General features: G+C 30.9%; 2 protein-coding genes across 4 annotated transcripts in view; one reads left to right on the top strand and one right to left on the bottom strand.

Annotated features, from left to right (window-relative positions):
- Positions 1 to 15837, bottom strand: part of Atg101 (autophagy-related protein 101) — a 69972-nt gene extending 54135 nt beyond the window's left edge. For 2 of the 3 annotated variants that reach the window (XM_085813871.1, XM_085813872.1), the window contains exon 1: positions 15518 to 15836. In XM_085813871.1, the coding sequence (XP_085669997.1) occupies positions 15518 to 15547 (30 nt within the window). In that variant the 5' untranslated portion in view covers positions 15548 to 15836. Of the gene's footprint in view, positions 1 to 15517 lie in introns of all 3 variants that reach the window. The other variant, XM_085813873.1, reaches the window with a different exon arrangement.
- A 239-nt stretch (positions 15838 to 16076) lies between these two features.
- On the top strand, positions 16077 to 18665 carry LOC118180606 (gem-associated protein 2-like). Its single transcript, XM_035349677.2, has one exon. It carries the CDS (start codon positions 16136 to 16138, stop codon positions 16949 to 16951), a length of 816 nt encoding a protein of 271 aa, XP_035205568.1. The 5' UTR covers positions 16077 to 16135; the 3' UTR covers positions 16952 to 18665.
- The last annotated feature ends 507 nt before the right edge of the window (positions 18666 to 19172 follow it).

Below are 19172 nucleotides of genomic sequence, written 5' to 3'. Positions count from 1 at the left end.
CTAGAGCTAAATAAAAATTATATAATCTCAATAAACTACATTTTAAATCTAACAATGAAATAACATAAAAAAGGAAATTCATTTTACAGCACTTATGCACTACACAAAGGAAATATCCACTTACCTTATTTAGAAATTTCTGCGTCTTCAGCCTGTGGCACACAAAATTTCTTAACAGCATCCAAAAACTTTCCTTAAACAATGTTCCCTTTCTAATGGAACACTTTATATGGTGAGCATTTGAACCTTTCTTGCGACAAACCCATTCAAAGCCATCTGAACAATCTTTACATTCTACCATACACATTTCCTTCATACAAACAGGACACTTATAATTCTGCTGAATTACATCCAACAAAGTTTTTTAAAAAGAACACCTTCCGCCTTTTTGTTCTATTTCACCAAACACCCACTTTACCACCAAGAGCCATTTTAAGATGCACAGTACACAATACGCGATATAATTCCTAACTGGCATTCAATAAACATTTTCCCATCAATCAAATTCACCGCAATCATGCAAACAATCACATCATAATACGGTTTCCATTACATTCAACTACTCAGGTTACCATAAATGAATTAATAACTTGGGGATAAATGAAACAAAAATTTGGTGATAAATGAAACAACTTCACGATAATCCAAAGGGCACCCTTAAATATATGCTAACCGGGAATTTCTGCACATATTCCCAATTCTATCTGAGCTATCTTCACAATTTAAATGTGGATCAATTTAGAATTAAAATATCTATAGTATAACACATGAAAAAATATTTATAAACATAATGAGTGACCACAGATTTGAGAGAATAAAAACACAATAAAGTTATTTTAAAAAATACAATACAGTCAAATGTCGTTAATCCGGACTCGTCGGGACTTCGGCGATTCCGGATTATCGATTTTTCCGGATTATAGATCATCAGTTTAAATCTGGTAAGATGGCATACAGAAATTATAAAATTAAAAATATGAAACCATAATTTATGAAATAAAGAACAATTATGATCTAAAGGATATCAAAATTTACAAAAAAAAGCTTAATATTTATTTGTTTACTTTATTAAACATTTCTTTCAATGTAAGTTGTTTCATTTTTTATGTGATAATACATTCTCTTTAATTCTATACACAGACATAATTTCTTGTTCAGATACAAAGTTCCGCTGTTCAAGTCCTATAATTGCTGTGTCGAGAATACCGACTAATTTGTCAATCGAAATTTTTTCGTTTTCAATAACCTCTGTCACTTTCTTTGCTATCGGAAGCGAATTATAATGACGAGGAATTTGATTTAAATCATATCAAAGACGAAGTACATCGAGATGAAATAATACATTTAGTAAGGAATTATAAGCCAAATAAAATAAAAACATCTGCCCTGAAGATAAGGATAGTGCTGACAGATCAACTTCCAATTCATTGCGCGCCCCAGTGTTAAAGATAAACAAAGTTTAGATAAACAAACGTTAAAGTTTAGATAAACAAAGGATATGCATTTATCCATTTTTTTGCAGCAATTCCACTTTTTGTTTGATGGACATCGGAACATGCTTTCGCTTTGTAGATCCTTTGATAGCTCGAGAATCGGAAATTCTTTTTTACATAATCGAAAGTTCAAGCTTACTTTTATAAAATTGCTCTAACAGTCTGCAAAAAATAATAAGCCCGATCTAATTAGAAGATTAAGGAACAGCGCAATCTGCAACATTAACTGAATTAGATAATTTTAGCTTAGCTTCTACCGTCCGTTATACATTAAACGCGCATTCGTAAACGTATTTTGCGCACGCGCACACGCCTATTCGCAGCTGTAAAGGTCTTATGCGCATGCATCAATGCGACGCATGCGCAGAAAGTTTGCAGCTTTGAGGTCCGAATTATAGATCATTACGGATTATGGGTGTCCGAAATAACGACTTTTGACTGTATATAAATAAATAAAAAGAATGCATAATTCTACAAAACTCTATAAATCCTAAATTACAAACAAATAAACATTCCTCTAATTATCTGCACCTCCTACCCTCATCATGGAAAACAAAAGGCAGCAATTTGGGGAAGCAACAAGCGGCAAAATTAAGGATTAGAAGTTTTTTATGATTTAGGGAAAGCACTGGGATGTAAAGTTTAGGTGCGGTGAAAATTTAGAACTTAGGAAGGTGCTTTGTAGCAAAATTTAGGACCCATAGAGACTGCACCATGCGGTATTTAGCGCTGGCCCTAGATAAAGGGTTAAGTATATGTGGGAGTTTATTCATTCAGGACTCGGATTAGTTTTAAGCATGTGCAAGAAATAAACGTAGATATAGTAAATAACTCAACTAATGCAATTCAGGCTTAATTCAGTACGCAATAGGAGCAAGACAAAAATTAGCGAAACAACTTGGCTTTCGTCGCCAATCTTGTGATACACAGCAAATAATGTATAACGGACGCTATTAAGCTAGGCTAAAATTATCTTTACTTATTTTAAGGCATTTCAATTAATGTAGCAGACTGCGCTGCTCCCTGATCTTCTAATTTATCCAGCTTAATTTTTTTTGCAGACTGTTATTATTACGGCAATTTTACTAAGCTTGAACTTTCGATTATGTCGAAAAGAGTTTCCAATTCGGAAGTTGCCAAAGGATCTACAAAGTGAAACCATGTTTCGATGTCCATTCAACAAAAAATTGAATTGCTGCAAAAAATGGATAAAGGCATGAAGAAAGTGACTGAGAGGTTAGTGAAAACGAAACAATTTCGATTGACAAGTTAGTCAGTATTCTCGGCACAGCAATTACAGGATTTGAACAGCAGAACTTCATAACCGAACAAGTAATTATGTCTGTTTATAGAATTAAAGAGAAAGTATTAGCACAAAAAACGAAGCAAGAAATAAATATTAAGCTTTTTTTTTTTTTAGTCCAAAGGGGCTTTGTCCTGAAGGACTATTGTTTTCGTTTTGCGATTTTGCGTCGGACTCATAAACGTCGGTTCACTTTTCAAACTGTTGCCACAAAATGTTAGAGTCCTGCATTATATTTGAAGAAATTAAATAAGGAAAAATCTGCATAAATGATTGTCTATTTCTCGCATTGTGATAAAACAATGGTACACTGCTAAAAAAAAAAAAATGGGACAGTCCTATATCTCCCGATCTACTGGGCCGATTGACAAAATTCAAATTGCGTTCTTCATGTCTCGAAAGCACGACTTAGGATATATATTAGATTTATATATAGCACTATTCTAACATAGGTATTTTTACACAAAATCGGACTTTTTCTGAAATAACATACCAATTTTTTTACATATTTCGATTCTACGACTCAAATTACGCCTAAATATGAAATTTTGTAAAATTTGAAGCGAAATTTACGGAGAAATTCACAAATTTATGTTGGCACTTTTTTGTCAGTTTGCACCAAGAATACTTCACTTGGCGAACTTCTTAATATATGGCAACCTAGTTTCCTTAGGAAAAAAAGTCACCATCGTTCCTTTTTTCCAAATAATATTCTTTATATTATATTTTTAATTATAACTTATTATTTTAAGTAATTTTTTCTTTTTCAAATTTCATTTTAATTGTTTAAGTTGCACGTTTTTTTTTTTTGTTTGTTTGTTTGTTTCTTTTTTTTTTTTTTTTTCGAATAACTGTTTTAAAAATTTCTATTTACCTATTCGAACTGCGTAAATAAAGGTGCAGCGTTTATTTTTTTTTCAAATAGTTTTCTTTATATATACTTTCCGTCATAGCTATTATTTTAGGTCATTTTTAAATTTTTATACTTTTATTTTAATTGTTTGTGTTGCATTGTCTCTTCAGATAATTGTTTTAAAATTTTATATTTATTCCTTCGAACTGAGCATTTTAAATATATTTATTAATATCAATTTTCCAGAATTTGATTTTATTTATTTGAACTGCGTTTTTTTCGGAAGAATACTTTGTAACCCAGACTACGATGCGTTTGAAAACTGCATACTATATTAAAAGAGCAAATGCAGTAAAGCACAGTTTTACACGCCTTTCAATGTTCCGTTCAGAAAAAATATATATAAATAAGAGAGATGTATAACCGATATTTTAACTTAGGATGACTTGCATACACTGCTTTAAACAGTTTTATCATTGTGCCCATTGCTTTACACAATTTTATCCTACATTTGGTTTCTTAAAATGTTATTCATATTTTAGTCAAATATTTTATTTTTGAAATCGCAAGAATCAAATATCATAAGATTGAAAAGTTTTAAATTTAAAAAAATACGAATACTAAATTTTACGAAAAAATTTATTTTTCTTCTCTGTTTCTTTACGCATTCTGAAAGTATATTGAAAAGTATCCAACTTTTCGAAACATTTTGGTATTTCTGACAATCATTTTAAATAAAGTTATCGCCTTCCATTTCATAAAGGCCCACAAACGTTCGAGCGGTAAAGTTGCTGAACACTGGTAGTTCACTCCGGGGTTCGAACCCCTGTAAACGGGCTGGTTGCATGGGCTTTTTCGTGGATTTTCTCATGTGTACCGCGTATGACAGCTGGTTTCCCTTAGAAAGTTCTTCACGAAGTATTTCGTCAGAGCCTTTATCAGTCTTTAGCGGCTAAACATTTTGAAGCTATGAGATGAAAGGAAAGACTGGTTTCATCAAAAGGTTTTGGTTTATTTTATTATGACAAAGCACACTATGGCTATCTATCTGCCTAAGGGGAGGGATGCCTTCTTGGAGGACTTTCTAAGGGAAACTGGCTCGCATACACGTTAAACATGGGGAAAACCACGAAAACGCCCATGCAGCCAGCCCGTTCGCGGGATTCGAACCTCGGACCGAACTACCAGTGTTCAGCGACTTTACCGCTCGGCCGCTGTTTCATTAGGAAGGGAAAAAAACATCTTTAAGTGACATCCACATACATCACTGGATAAACTCCTGAATCTTCAAATAATTCGACTTAGAAAATCATGGGATTCTCCATTTATGATACGATATGATGTTCTATAACGTAATTTACACAACCATATAGTTTAAAACTAGTCGCTCTTCTTTTTAATCTGCAATGATATCGTTTTGTCTTTTCTGTTAACACAAGCTCAATTGATGGTATTTGCTGGTGTACTCGTCCAAGTGTTTTCTCTTTGAACTCCTAAATTCTTTGAAGTATCCTGAAAGTCCAACTTTTTGAACATCTTGGTACATCTGACAGCCCAATTTCCCTGCAAATTTTTGCTTACTTTTCTCCCTAATTTTCTTCTTTCCTTCTACAGTTATTTTCAGTGCTCACACAAGAAAATTAAGATTTTTTGACTGCTAGACTTCCATACATTTTGCATTCTTGTCAATTTTTTAAAATATCAATTATATGAACAGCATTTCAGCTAAAGACAGCTTTTCATTTTCTAGTCATTTTAGCTATAAATAAAGTTTAAAGCGAAGTCCAAAAGATAAATATTTTAATTAAAAGATTTTTGCTAAATGACAAAGAAATAAAACAGTCCAGCAGGGTTTATTCTGTACCACAGAGTAACCCGATTCTTATATCGGCTGAAACAATCTAAATCATATTAAAGATCATGTTTTTTTATACAATCTATAACGCGAGAGAAAAATTAGCTTCTTAAAACATGCTTTCTAAGAGAATTAATATAAAAATTTATTTATATATATATTTTTTTTAAAGTTGGGACTTGAACCAAACTGTCAGACTTTTAAAGCTTATTTTACATGGTGGTTATTATTAAATTTCCACTTTGAAATGGTCATAAAAGGAAAACTACCGGACCAAATGTTATCAAACTTGGGAATCGTGTAAAGGAGGTTATGAGAATTTATTTTCGGCGGAAAAAAAAAAAAGAGTTTAAAAACTCACCATCAGGGGAAAAATGGCGCTGTATACAATATCGTTAAATGAAATAAGACACGAAAAATCTGTTTAAAATGTGTTTAATATTTTCCGAAACGTGTTACAAAGCATGTTCAATGTAGCGTCCAGCATTTTCCGAAAGCAAGTTAAATCATGTTTCTGCATTCTCAACAGCAGCTCTTAGCATATCAGGTTTGGTTTTGGTTTGGTTTATTAGATTACGGCAAAGCACTCGAGGGCTATCAGCCTTAAGGGAGGGATGCCTTCGTGGAGGACTTTTTAAGGGAAACTGGCTCGTATACACGTTACACATAGTATATCAGGAGGAATGTTATCAGTGTATCACATTTTTCATTTCTGCCAAATTGTTTAGATTATCACCATAAACAGTGCTTTTGAGATAACCTCATAGAGAAAAGTCACAGAGGTTGAGGTCTGGTGGGAAGAGGGGAAGTGTTGGCCTATAAGACGTTCATTCGTGAAATGTTGCCTAAGTAACTATGCGACACTCTTGAGGTGGTGCCCAGCCCTGCATAAAAATCGTAGTATCTAAAATGTCACGTTATTGCACTTCATGTATCACGAAACATTTTAATATTGGCTCTAAGTGAGCTGCAATCGCAGTGGCCCAGCTGTCGACTGCTCTTCAGAAAAAAATGGTTCAGTTATAAAACTAGCTGTCATTCAACAGTAAACAGTGTGAAATGACTGTTATGCAATCGAATGCAGTAGGAGAATGCAATGGAACTAGATAGATAACATAAGAGATTTCTTTGGCCCAAATCGATTAAAAGCGTTTTGAATCAGTATCTTTATGTTTTAGTACCGAATTCAGGCTTAAAAAATTACAAATTAGCGATCTGTAAGAAAACAATTTCCAGATTGTACGCACTTGTGAGAGTGATTTGCGATCTCACATTTTCTAATCGCTAATTCGTGGTTTTCACGGACGAAATTCTCACTTACAGGGATGGCGCACTCGACATTTATCGAATTTAACGTCTTTAAATGGTAATTTGCCTACTTCAAAGATTCTTAAGGGTATACAACATATTAAACCCGTTTAACAAAAGGTTAAGTTAGATTCCCACCCATATTTCATTTAACAATATTGCATACAGCGCCATTTCCCCCCTGGTGGTGAGGTTTCGAACTTTATTTTTTTCGCGGAAAATAAATTCCCATGACCTCCTTTACACGATTTCCAAGTTTGATAACATTTGATCCAGTAGTTTTCCTTTTATGACCGTTTCAATGTGGAAATTTAATTATAACCACTCTGTATATTATTAAATTTTAATTTGAAGCTATGCGTTATATGTATACCATGCTTAAAATTTTCAGTTTTATGGAAAAATAAAAAATCGAAGCAAATATACTTAGTATAATGGACCAAAACTGAAAACATTTCCCCTCCCTCCGAAAATAAAATATTGAAATTTCGAACTTGAATTTACTGGGTTATCGAAATATTTAATTTGACTTATCTTCTAAGTCCTAGTTCCGACAACAATTCCGTCAAAAATTCCGAATTACTTAAGCTAAAGTTAAAGATTTAGTATATATTCACTGTATGTTAATAAAGTAATCAGAGTGTAATAAAAATAGATTATAGAATTTACGCTGATGTAACTTTTTGTCTGACTGCACAACATGTAATGGAAGAGAAGGTTTGTAGAGATCTGTTTTTCACATGCCTCTAAAAGTAGATGTCATATTAATTTTGTCTCTTCAATGTCAAAAAACTTTCCTTTGAGAGACAACTTTAATTTTTGAGAAAGAAAAAAAATCAAAAAAAGACAAATTTGAAGAACATGCAGGACGATTGAATATACATACTTATTTTCCGAATACAAGCGGTTCTCCGACTGGTTATTGAATAATGAAAAGATGCATTGTCATGCAATACAAAACATTTGGAATACGTTTTCTGGCTGAATAACGTAAAATTAAAAGTCATCTGCTTAATTCACATCCATTTACAAGTCAACTACTCGGGCAATTGCAGAATCGTTTTGATCCTGAGCTCGTAAGACAAACCTAATATCACTGGATTTAAACACTTCTTTAATCTTCCGAGAACGTTCCTTCTTTAGCTCATATTCCAAGAATATTAAGTGAATACAATTATTGCCAAAGAAATTGAATATTTATTTGCACTACGGCTTGGTAGTTTACTAACAAGTTAACAAAACTTAAATTCTGCTTTTTGTGTCAAAGAATACAACAATATTTTAAATATTTACAAATAAAATATTAAATTGGAGCCTCATCAGTTGCCTAGCATTTGAAAAAGAAAAGATTGTTAAATACTAATTGTTTGCTGCTCAGTCTAACCCAGGCTGCATGGTTGGTTTTCGTAGTTTTTTAGGTTCTCTTTACAAAGATTCTCTATGAAAGCATCTTAATCAAATAGCTCCCATGTTCTTTCTATGTTCAAATGACCAACTAACCTAGTTTAAGCGCGATTTCCAAGTGAAGTTACTAGTAAAATCCGAATACTCATTAAAAATCATGTAGCTAGCCAATCGGGAGTAACATGAAAGATACGGAACCAATAATTGAAATAGTGTTACGGTACGCTGTTTCTTAACTTAGATGGTCATTCCTTAATTAAATAGCCCACCAACAGCCAAGCGGTAAAGACGCTGAACACTGGTAGTTCGGTTCGAGTTTCGCATCCCGCGAACGGGCTGGCTGCATGGGCGGTTTCGTGGTTTTCCCCGTGTGTAACGTGTATACGAGCCAGTTTCCCTTAGAAAGTCCTCCACGAAGGCATCCCTCCCTTTAGGCAGATAGCCCTCGTGTGCTTTGCCATAATTAAATAATCCAATTCAATCCTTAATTAAATATAATTGATTTGTAAATTCTACTAGAACTGACGGTAAGAATTGAAGTGGAAATAAGTAATATGGTGTGCAATCTTGATTAATATAAAATTAAAAATATTTGCATAGAAAAATGTTTGCATTCAGACAGAAAGTTTTTTGAAATATTTGCAATTACTTTCTAAGAAGGATTTATTAATAACAGTAATAATTACTTATTATATTACTGATGATTAGGATTCAGTTCTTGACAATTACATTCTAAATTAGAATTTTAAGGATATAATGAAAATACGCTACGCACAAAAATACATTTTAGGAAAAAAATGAGTTGATTTTTTATGTTTTAAAACTTCTTAAATTCATTTAGTAAACATCGTATCCTCGTTGTTTATTGAATCCAGAATGTTGGTGTCGTTTATATAATTATTCTTACTTGTCCACAGAATCTGCTGACTTATCCAGCCATTAAGTAGCTGCAGATCATTTCTACATAACCATTGAACTTCCATTAATTCAGTCTCTAGAGGGTTGTATGTTTATATCATAATTTGACTTTTATAAAAAATGATTATTCTAAATATTATGTTTCTATAAAAATATATTGTGCTTTAAAAATATGGATAATAGTATCAGTCGCCCTTTCAGCCACTTCAAAAGCAACAGTTTGTTTAGAAATAAATTATGCAGTTAATGTCATAAAATTCAAATAAATATCAAACGAAAATTCTCAGTTTTAGACAATTTGATTTAAACGAAGTAAAGTAGCAGACGATAAAACGCCGAAGGTAAGAATTTACTCTTACAAAAACTTACTCTTAAATTTTTTAAAAAAAGAAAAGATACGAGAGAAATTAAAAAAAAAAAATAGTTAAAAATTTGAATAATATCATCTATAATTTAAAAAAATAGCCTTTCATATAGTATTAATAAATATTTATTACGCATCATTGAGGGAAAAAATGTCATATAATTAATTCCCCGTAAAATTTTACTTGAAGTTTAAGGTTAAAAATAGCTGTGGCAATTCAGTGTAACAAAAATCCATAGACCACATTTGGCGTTATTATCGCTCAAAAAAAAGGTGCCAAATTTCAAAATGTGAAATTATGTAAATTCGTGTATATCTTAGACAATTTTGAGTAAAAAAGTCTAATTTTTTGCAGATATGCTTAAAAATACACCTACTTTAAGATGATGGTAAAAATTTTATAGGTTATAATTCAAAATTTTTTTTCGAAAAATCTATAGAAATTATTTAAAAATAAAAATTTAAAAAATAAAATGCAAAAAATGGGTAAATTTTATTTGGAATGAACCAAAATTTCGAAATATGAGAGAAAAAATCAAAAAAGTTTAATAAAAAAAAGAGATATTAATAAATATTTGTCAAATTCAATTAACATTGAGGAGCTAAAATTTTGAGAGCTAATATTTTAAAAACTATTCGTACGATTTTTACAAAACTTGGTATTCTGGCATAATTTGAGTCGTAGAATCAAAATATGTAAAAAATTTGGTATATTATTTCAGAAAAAGTCCGATTTTGTGTCAAAATACCTATGTTAGAATAGTACTATATATAAATCTAATATATATCCTAAGTCGCACTTTCGAGACATGAAAAACGTAGTTTGAATTTTGTCAATCGCCCCAGTAGAACGGGAGATATAGCACTGTCCCATTTTTTTTTTTTTTTTTTTTTTTTTTTTGAGCAGTGTACATAGAGCCATCGAATTTTGAATGACGAAATCCTACTGCGAATATGGGCATCTGAAATCCCAAATTTGGAATTTGTTTTATTATAGATTTTATATTTTGTAAAACTTTAACGAATTTTTGATTTACAAACTCAATGCTTTAAAAGCGAGAAATGGCAACGTTATATAGAAAAAAAATACTTTTATCTCCAGCTCGCGAGACTGTGTATATCGGAAATTCTAAAGATATGCTTAATTTAACATTATTTTGCGATATTGCTCTTGAACTGAATTTTATGGTTTAAGTGCAAAGAAGATGATATTTTATAAATAAAGGTAACACTCAAAACGTTAAAAAAACGCCCCTTTGGACGTAATTTAAAATTTGAAACATTTCAGACTTTTTTTTTTTTTTTTTTTTTGTAAATTGTGATACCCTTTATATCACAATTGTTCTTTATTTCATAAATTAAGATTTCATATTTTTAATTGTATAATTTCTGCATGCCATCTTACCAGATCTAAATTGATGATATAATATCTGGAAAAATCCCAAATTCGGAATCACCGAAATCCCGAGGAGTCTGGATTTCGGACTTTGTACTGTATTTAAAAATTTGAAGCCATTTCTGTACAATTATGAACATTGCCAATTGCCCTGATTCTTGTTGCCTCAGCAATTCCAATAATCAATGAAGATTAACGCACATTTTAGTACAATTTGATAGCTGCATATAACTCAAAATGTTATTGTTTTTCAGAAAATACTTGTACTCTACAATTTGTTTCTGCATGCTGTATTAAATTAAAGAAATCTGTCCTAAATTTAAAAATAATTTGGCACTGATTTTATCCATTAGGGGTTAGATTTACGAAACGATATATTATATTGGGTATTGCTAAATTAAAATTGGACTGTATCATCAATTACAAATCAAACATGTTTATTAACTTTCATATTCACTTTGCTTCACATTCATGTTTCCAGCAGAAATATAGGACATTCCATCACTAACATAGTAGGTATTTTTGGTACTATTCTGTTACTAGGGGGGGGGACTGGGTTCAGAAATGTAAGTATGTAGGCATGTAGTATGTGTTCATGTATGAATGTACATATGTAAGTACACGCATATATGCACACACATGCAAACACAGGTTCGTACATTTCTGAATCCAGTCCCAATAACAGAACAGTACCTTATTTTTTTCTGGAAAAAGTATATTTCAGTGTCCCCCTTGGAAAAAATTGGCGATTTTTTTGGTGCCATTTCTGTTTATGTGCAATGCCCTCCCAAGTAAAATGGAATCCAAAACATAATGCAATAAAGCATAAAAAAAAAATTATAATCTCAATAAACTGCATTTTAAATCAAAATAAAAACAGGAAATAACATAAAAATGGAAATGCATGTTATCTAATCTATGCAGTATGAAAAGGAAATATAGACTTAGAAACTGACCTACTTAAGAAATTTCTGTGTCTTCAGTGTGTGGCTTACAGAATTCCTTAACAGCATCCAAAAACTGCTTAAAATTATCTGAACTAGAATCTGTATACTGTTATCTGAACCGAAATTCACACAAGTAAGAATAAAAAATATCATCCGTTGTGCTGCAGTGTTGGTGGCATTTCTTTCAAAAATCCCTTTTTATTACACCTCACTTACCTTCGATAGTGTTAATATGAGCTCCAGTTTCCAGATCCTTAAATGTCACTGCGTGATTTACTGAGCGGTAAATGAACCCATTTAAACCTTCCTTTACTCACCAGTCAATCAATGCTTTCTTTCCGATTTGTTCCAAATTGCACAGAAACTTCAGGTTAATCTTACCACTAGCAGTCATTTTATGGTGTAAAGCACAAAATAAATAACATTCTTCCTAACCAATATCCAACAATATCCAAGTTCTGAGAAATATTTTCCCAGCAATCAAAATCAGCGTGATCACGCATTACAACTAATCATGTCATAACAGGCTCCAACTAATCACGTCATGATATGGTTTCCAAAACATACACTGTAAAATATTCAGGTTACCATAAATGAAACAACTTGGCGATTATCCAAGGGATACCCCCAAATATAGACTACCTTTTTTTTCCTTGTGTAAGAATTAAAACTGATCATTTATTTTACTTTGGTACAACTCTATACGCCCTAATTTCACCAAATGTGACGATATGTGTTCTGCGCTGGTTTTTTCGTGCGATTGCGTGTTCTATAGCAACCCTGTTGACGTTGAAAAATCTTTCGCTGGAGCTCATTGGTTCGCCTCTGTGTCTGAGAAGATGGGAGGGAAAGATAAAATGGTAGTTGTTGAATTGAAGTTCGGCAAAAGGAAATATGATTGTGGCTATCCTGTTGAGGGGTAGTGGGTATTTGGAAGTGTGGAAAGAGGGTCTGGGAGATTATTTTTAATGGCTGTGCATGATACAAGTAGGGATTTATGATTTCATTTATTTGTGAACCATAGTATAAATTTTCTAGATAGTGTGTCTGGCTGTCATGTAAATACGATAGTGATTACGTGGTGGCATGTTAAAGGCAGTATGAAATTTATATTTCTGCTATTCGAAAACGCATTAATTCATGGTAAGTGCATTTTATTTTATCCTTGTTCTTATTTTGTAGAATGTTATGTTCATTGGTTCTTTAGTATGAATTTCTGTCGTTATTGTTGTTTTTTTTAATTGTTTGAAATTTATTTTAGTTTATTTTGTTGTTTAGTGTCTAGACTGTACAATTCGTAGATGTTTTTTAAAGTTGAAACAGAACATGGTATCATTTGAAATTTATTGTTGTTATGTTATTTTATTAGAGCGAGGAGTGCGTAGATCGTAGATTCCTTCCTTGCCTAAATTGTACAATTCGTAGAATTTTTTTTAAGTTTAAACAGGATGCTGTGTACATGGTATTCTTTGAAATTTATTGTTGTTATGTTAATTTATTAAAGCGAGGTGTGCGTAGTTTGTAGATTTGTTCGTTGCCTACATTGCAATTCGCAGATGTTTTTTTAAGTTAAAACATGTCGCTGTGTACATGGATTCTTGTCAAATATTTTTGGTTAGAAACTTTACGTTTTTGCTATCTAAATTTTTTGTTTTTGTTTCGGATTTTTAGCTAAATTGTGTGTTCAAAACGTAATTTTTTCATGTGCGAAAACCGCGTTTTTGGAGACATTTTAGGCTAAAAGTTCAAAATGTAGACAAAAAATTTAGATAGTAATATGGCAGCGTGAAGTTTCTCGCCAAATATTTTTGGCGAGAAATTTGGCGACTTCAGGGCGCATATCAGAGTAGTTCCTTTACTTTTATTATGTTTCAACACTTCTTATACCCTTTAATAACTTCTATCATAAATGTAAGCAATAATTCCTGCCTCGTTTTGCTAAATATACTTATCTACATAGAATGTCAGGTTATTTTATGTGCAATATGAGAAGTCTCTACATTAACTCAATTTTTTTTCAAATGCTCAGTCCCTACCCAATTTTTTATTCATTGATTTGGCTGCATACTTAACCTAAAAAAAAGTTAAAATACTTGGGCTACCAGTTTTCTGAACAATTTAAAGAAATTTCTTTTTCAGGAATAAAATTTTGTTGCACAGTTTAAGCATTTTTAAGGTATGTCTAACCTTAAAAGAAATTTGAGAATCTTATTACTAAACTAAAGTGAATTGTCAAAATTTATATAAATATTTTATTATGTAGGCATTTATATATTTATTATACAGGCATTCTGATATTAATAACAAATGCAGGAAAATAATTTTTAATAAATTATTACAATATTGTTTATTCTCCTGCTTTTTTGATCAAACTGATTATCAATATCCAAACTTTGTGCAATGTTTTCTAGAACTACCACTCATCATTTACTTAAGAAACTCTAGTTTGTTTGACTAATTTGTTAGACCAGCTGATGAAAACCTACAAAAATTTATTTATTTTCATGCAAAAAAATTATTAGATAACACTAACTCCTAGTAATTTATATTATATAATCTACACAAAACAGTAAATTTAAGAACTGGTTAAAATTGGGATGAGTGATCAAATTTATAATTTTAACTGAAAGAGCAAGTTGCCTTTATAAGGTAATATTAAGGGAACTGTTATATTTATTTATCTTACAGAACATGAAAAAATCAAAATTCTTGCACAGCTTTATCTTCTTGAAACAAATCAAGTTTAGGATGATACAAGGATGTCTATTAATTTTATACCCATACCCACAGATAGGCTCTTAATAAAAAGTTATCACTAATTATAATTGTTTTCAATTTTGTCAAACAAGCTTATTAAAGAAATTTTTTTTTTTTACTTTTCTTTTAATGTAAATTTATAGCAGAAAATGAAGGATAAATGCAATACTTAAAATATCAGCAAAAATTGAGTTCTTGTCTTTGCATTAAATTATTCATACAAATAACCTGATGAATTAGTTTTGAATAGCTTTGTTAGATTCGCTTTTATTTTCAAAACTATTTTGATTTGTATACAGGCTTTTTAAAATACATTTTGTCACCATTTCTATTGCTAAATAACAGCACAGAGTATCGTGCACAAAAAACATTATACAAGGTCTTAGTTTGTGAAATGATATAAATGGATAAATTAATTTATGAATAAAACTAATGGGGAAACTAATTTCATAAACTAAGATTATCTTTGTTGCACCAAGATTGGCCAAGATTTTTTTTATTACCAGACTGGAAAATTAGTATCAAAATAACAAAGAATGTTTGTTAAATTCAAATAAATAATGCCGATATATTACGTTACTACTAAGCAATGAGTTTTTTTTTTTTTTTTTTTTTTTTTTTTTTTTTTTTGTTAAATATTATAAAGCATGCAGATCCAGAATTTTCACTGGAAAAAATACTAACACACATAAGCTTACAGCATGCAGAAACAAATTGTAGAGTACAAACACATAAGCTCAGTAAACAATTTCAAATATTAAAATAGGAAATGTCTACCAATTAAAAAGGAAAAACTTAATTCGAAAGGAATGGTGGCTATTAATAACTAGAAAAACATATTTTAATAAACACAAATAAATAAATCATCATATTTCTCCACAATTTTTCCATTTAAGAAATATCAATTAAACATACTTACAAATTCAAAAACCTGATACCGCGTATTCATTATTTTTAAAATTTAGAGAATGATATCCAACTAATATAAATAAATTAATACTAGGCATATACTATTTCATTTCACGAAAGAATTTACTCGCAATTTAGTTTTTTTTCAATAAATGTTCCTTAAAATCATTGCGTTCTTATTTAAAACCAATCTAATGTAATCGGAATGATTTTAAAAATCAAATAAACCTCATTCTAATTATAGGAAAATACTGCTTCATCTGAATTTAAAACTAATTTATTACAGAGCAGCGTTTCACAAGCACAGTAAGGCAACAAGTTTTGTTTATGTATTAGATGTAGTCGAAGTTATTATTTTCAAAGATACTATTTTGCAATAACTCAAATTTCAATGTAATTCCATATCTTAAATGTTTCATTTGAAGTTTTAAAACTTCTCTCAGAAATAAAATAATTTTTTCAAATGAAAATAAAAATTAAATCTTACTCATGCATTAATTTCAAATAATATTTTACTGAAGTGCATATTATATATTTTTTTCATTAATTAAGTCAATAACTACAACTTTTATCACAATAATATTGATGAAGTCTCCAAGCGAAGTCGTATATAGAGCATATCGTAAATATGGCAAAATATAGAGGTGATAAAGGAATTCTGAAAAGAGCCTTTGATTTGAGCGAATTGCCGAAAACTGTGGATTTGAACTCTCCACCTGTAAGTGGGCTTGATTATTTGTATAGAGTACGTTTAGAATCGAGAAAATGCCCAAAAATTGTAGTGTCAAATATTGACACCGCACAGTTCTTGCATCTTCAAAATGTAAAAGTTGATTTTTGCAATGGTTTTGTAGCTGCGAAACCAGGTTTCGCTCCTGATCCCAGATGGCAGAAAGAAGTACTTGAATTATTTATGCATTCTAAACAACGATTTTCAAAAAATCGAGTTATGCTGAAAACGAAATTCCCTCGACCAGATTTCCCAAAGTTGAGTAAACAAGAACAATGGTGCATTTTTTGTCTTGGGCCAAAAAAGCATGATGAATTGTATAATGTGTTATCAAAAACAGACTGCGAACCTTCTGCTAAAGGCAAAAAATTGCGTTTGAGTGAAAGCGGTAATGAACCGTTACTTAGTGTTGTTGCCCATTTAAATCAGCGATCTGTAATACGGTTATTATCATACCATATAGATTGGCTAGAAGATGGAAGTTTTACTCATGATCAAGGTGTTTGGATATATGCACTTCTTGTGTGTCTTGAAAAACCCCTAGAGCCAGATACTTGTGCTCTTCTACGTTCTTTATCAAGATGTTGTACCACTCACAGGGCTAAATTAAATAACCCTGAAGATACTGTTCTGAAATCTTTGAATTTAATTATTTCAATCATAGCAAATTATTTTGATCAAAAAGATATGAGTGATAAATTTACTACAGATTAATAGCTATCTTATTCTGGAGATGAATAATAATTATGCAAGTTCTTAATAACAGTAGACTGATTGGTTGATCTTTAGATTATGGTAATTTGGCGACCAACTCTGCTACAGCAACCCTCTTTTTTTTTTTTTTTTTTCCGCCGCCATTTGGTCTTAACGAAGTAAAGACATGTTTCTTTTCATTTACTGAACACTTTTTCCAACAATCTACTAGCCAAATTACATTCATACTAGAAATTTTATCTAACAAAACTGCTTAATCATGACAAATATTCACTGCAAAATTGGGAAAAGTGCACAATCGTAAACTCCTTACGCGTTTTTCACAATAACACATAAACCATGTACACGTCGACTTATTTTTACTTTAAAAAAATCCCAGAATTGCACAAAAATGGCATTGCGCACACTCTTCACTATATCCATGTACACTGCTTTTTTCTCATAAATTAGAAAAATTTCACAAAAATGCATGAAAATACTCAACGTATACTACTCAAACATATTCCAAAATACTACAAACATATAACTCACAAAATCACGATCATTAAATTAAAATATAATTAAATTAAAAAAACACTACTTAAAATATAAATAAGCACATACATTAAATTAATAAAAATTAGATTACAATCCTAGTTACTTTAAACTAAATCATTGCTAATAACAATTTTCAAATAATACCATTTTAATTTATTTACTCCTTACATTTAGAACAATGCATAAAAATAATATCCTCAAATGATTAAAAATACTAACTTATCTAATCTTCTTCAGAATCTTCATTACGTCCCTGCAGTACTACTGCTAATTTCTAAATCCTAAATCCAGTAGTCAACTGGAAGTCTATTCACCAAGTAATAAGAAATTAATAAAATTTCACCTATACTCAAACTACTTTCAGCAAACCACGTACCCTTCCTTACACTCCTTTTCACAAAATGTCCATTTTCACCATATTTCTTGCACCGCCATTTAAACTTGTAATATCCTTCTTTTCACACAATCTCAACTTATTATTATTATCAGATAAACGCATTAAAAATTTAGAATTCACTTTACATAGCGCCATGCAATCCGAAAATTAATCAACACTATTTCATGCAACACACAATGAAGCTTTTCCAAATTAACCTCCTTTTCCGATGAAACTGTAATTCGTCCATTAATGTCACGTTTCACACAACACAGAATATAGCTAAATACGAAATTTCCAGATTCCCCCCTTTTCCGATTAAACAATTGTAATTCGTCCATTAATGTCACATGACATATCTCATGATCTCTCATTTCCCTCGTACAAAATAATTCGTAATCGGAACTGAGTGCTTCTCACATTATTACCAAAGTCCTAGGTAGTAACCTTTATCGCCTCCAAAATGTCGCCAAACTACCAGTTACCATATTCCAAAGATCAGCCGACTGATTAAATAAATATTTATTTATATATTACTCTGCTAACCATTCATGAAAATTTAAGTGGTGCTGACCAGTCGTTTCTGCAGAATTCTAAAGGAAGTGGTCATCTGTAATTGCGCTACTTTGTTGCTTGATGGAATAATATGTGAATACCAAAAAACAAAATGTTCACTATTATGTATTTTATGCGAGACCCAAAAAAAGATTTTTTTTTTTTAATTTATGCTAGTGTTATATAGCCATAATCCATGTTGTTGTATAACATGAATCTTTTATAATAAAAGTGGTTTTTATCATATTTTTATGTCTATAAAAGCAACATAGTGTTTACATCTGCAAAGAACCCATTGGATACAGTGAATTGTTTTGTTGACAAGCTCACCAATGGTAATATATTTAGTGATATGTGGTTAAGTTTTGAAATAAAACACGATGTAAAGTATATATAAGTAAAATTTAGCATTTTAAACATGATACTTTGTGCATAGCACAAAATTAAGCATATGCAAGTTAAATTTAGCTACTATCTAAACATACTAAGTATATGTAAATCAAATTTAGCTTGTTAAACATGATTATTATTACAAATGAAGATAAAATCCTAGTCTATGGTATACCCTTGGTGTGATTTTGAAAATTGTCGCCAATAAGAAAATACAGCATTTACTGCTCATCGTAATGTCGGCAAATCCCACGTGTACCATACACTAGAATTAAACCGAAATAAATTCAAGTATGAAATTAAACATACGCAAGCAAAAATTAGCTAGTTAAACCTGATGTTATCTTCTCCATATTACATGGA

The sequence above is a fragment of the Stegodyphus dumicola genome, chromosome 3 (assembly GCF_044657685.1).
Source record: "Stegodyphus dumicola isolate Sdum_Otavi_A_Nest chromosome 3, ASM4465768v1".
NCBI lineage: Eukaryota > Metazoa > Arthropoda > Arachnida > Araneae > Eresidae > Stegodyphus > Stegodyphus dumicola.
Note: the sequence above shows the minus strand (reverse complement) of the source record. Positions and strands in the feature narration are given on the sequence as shown.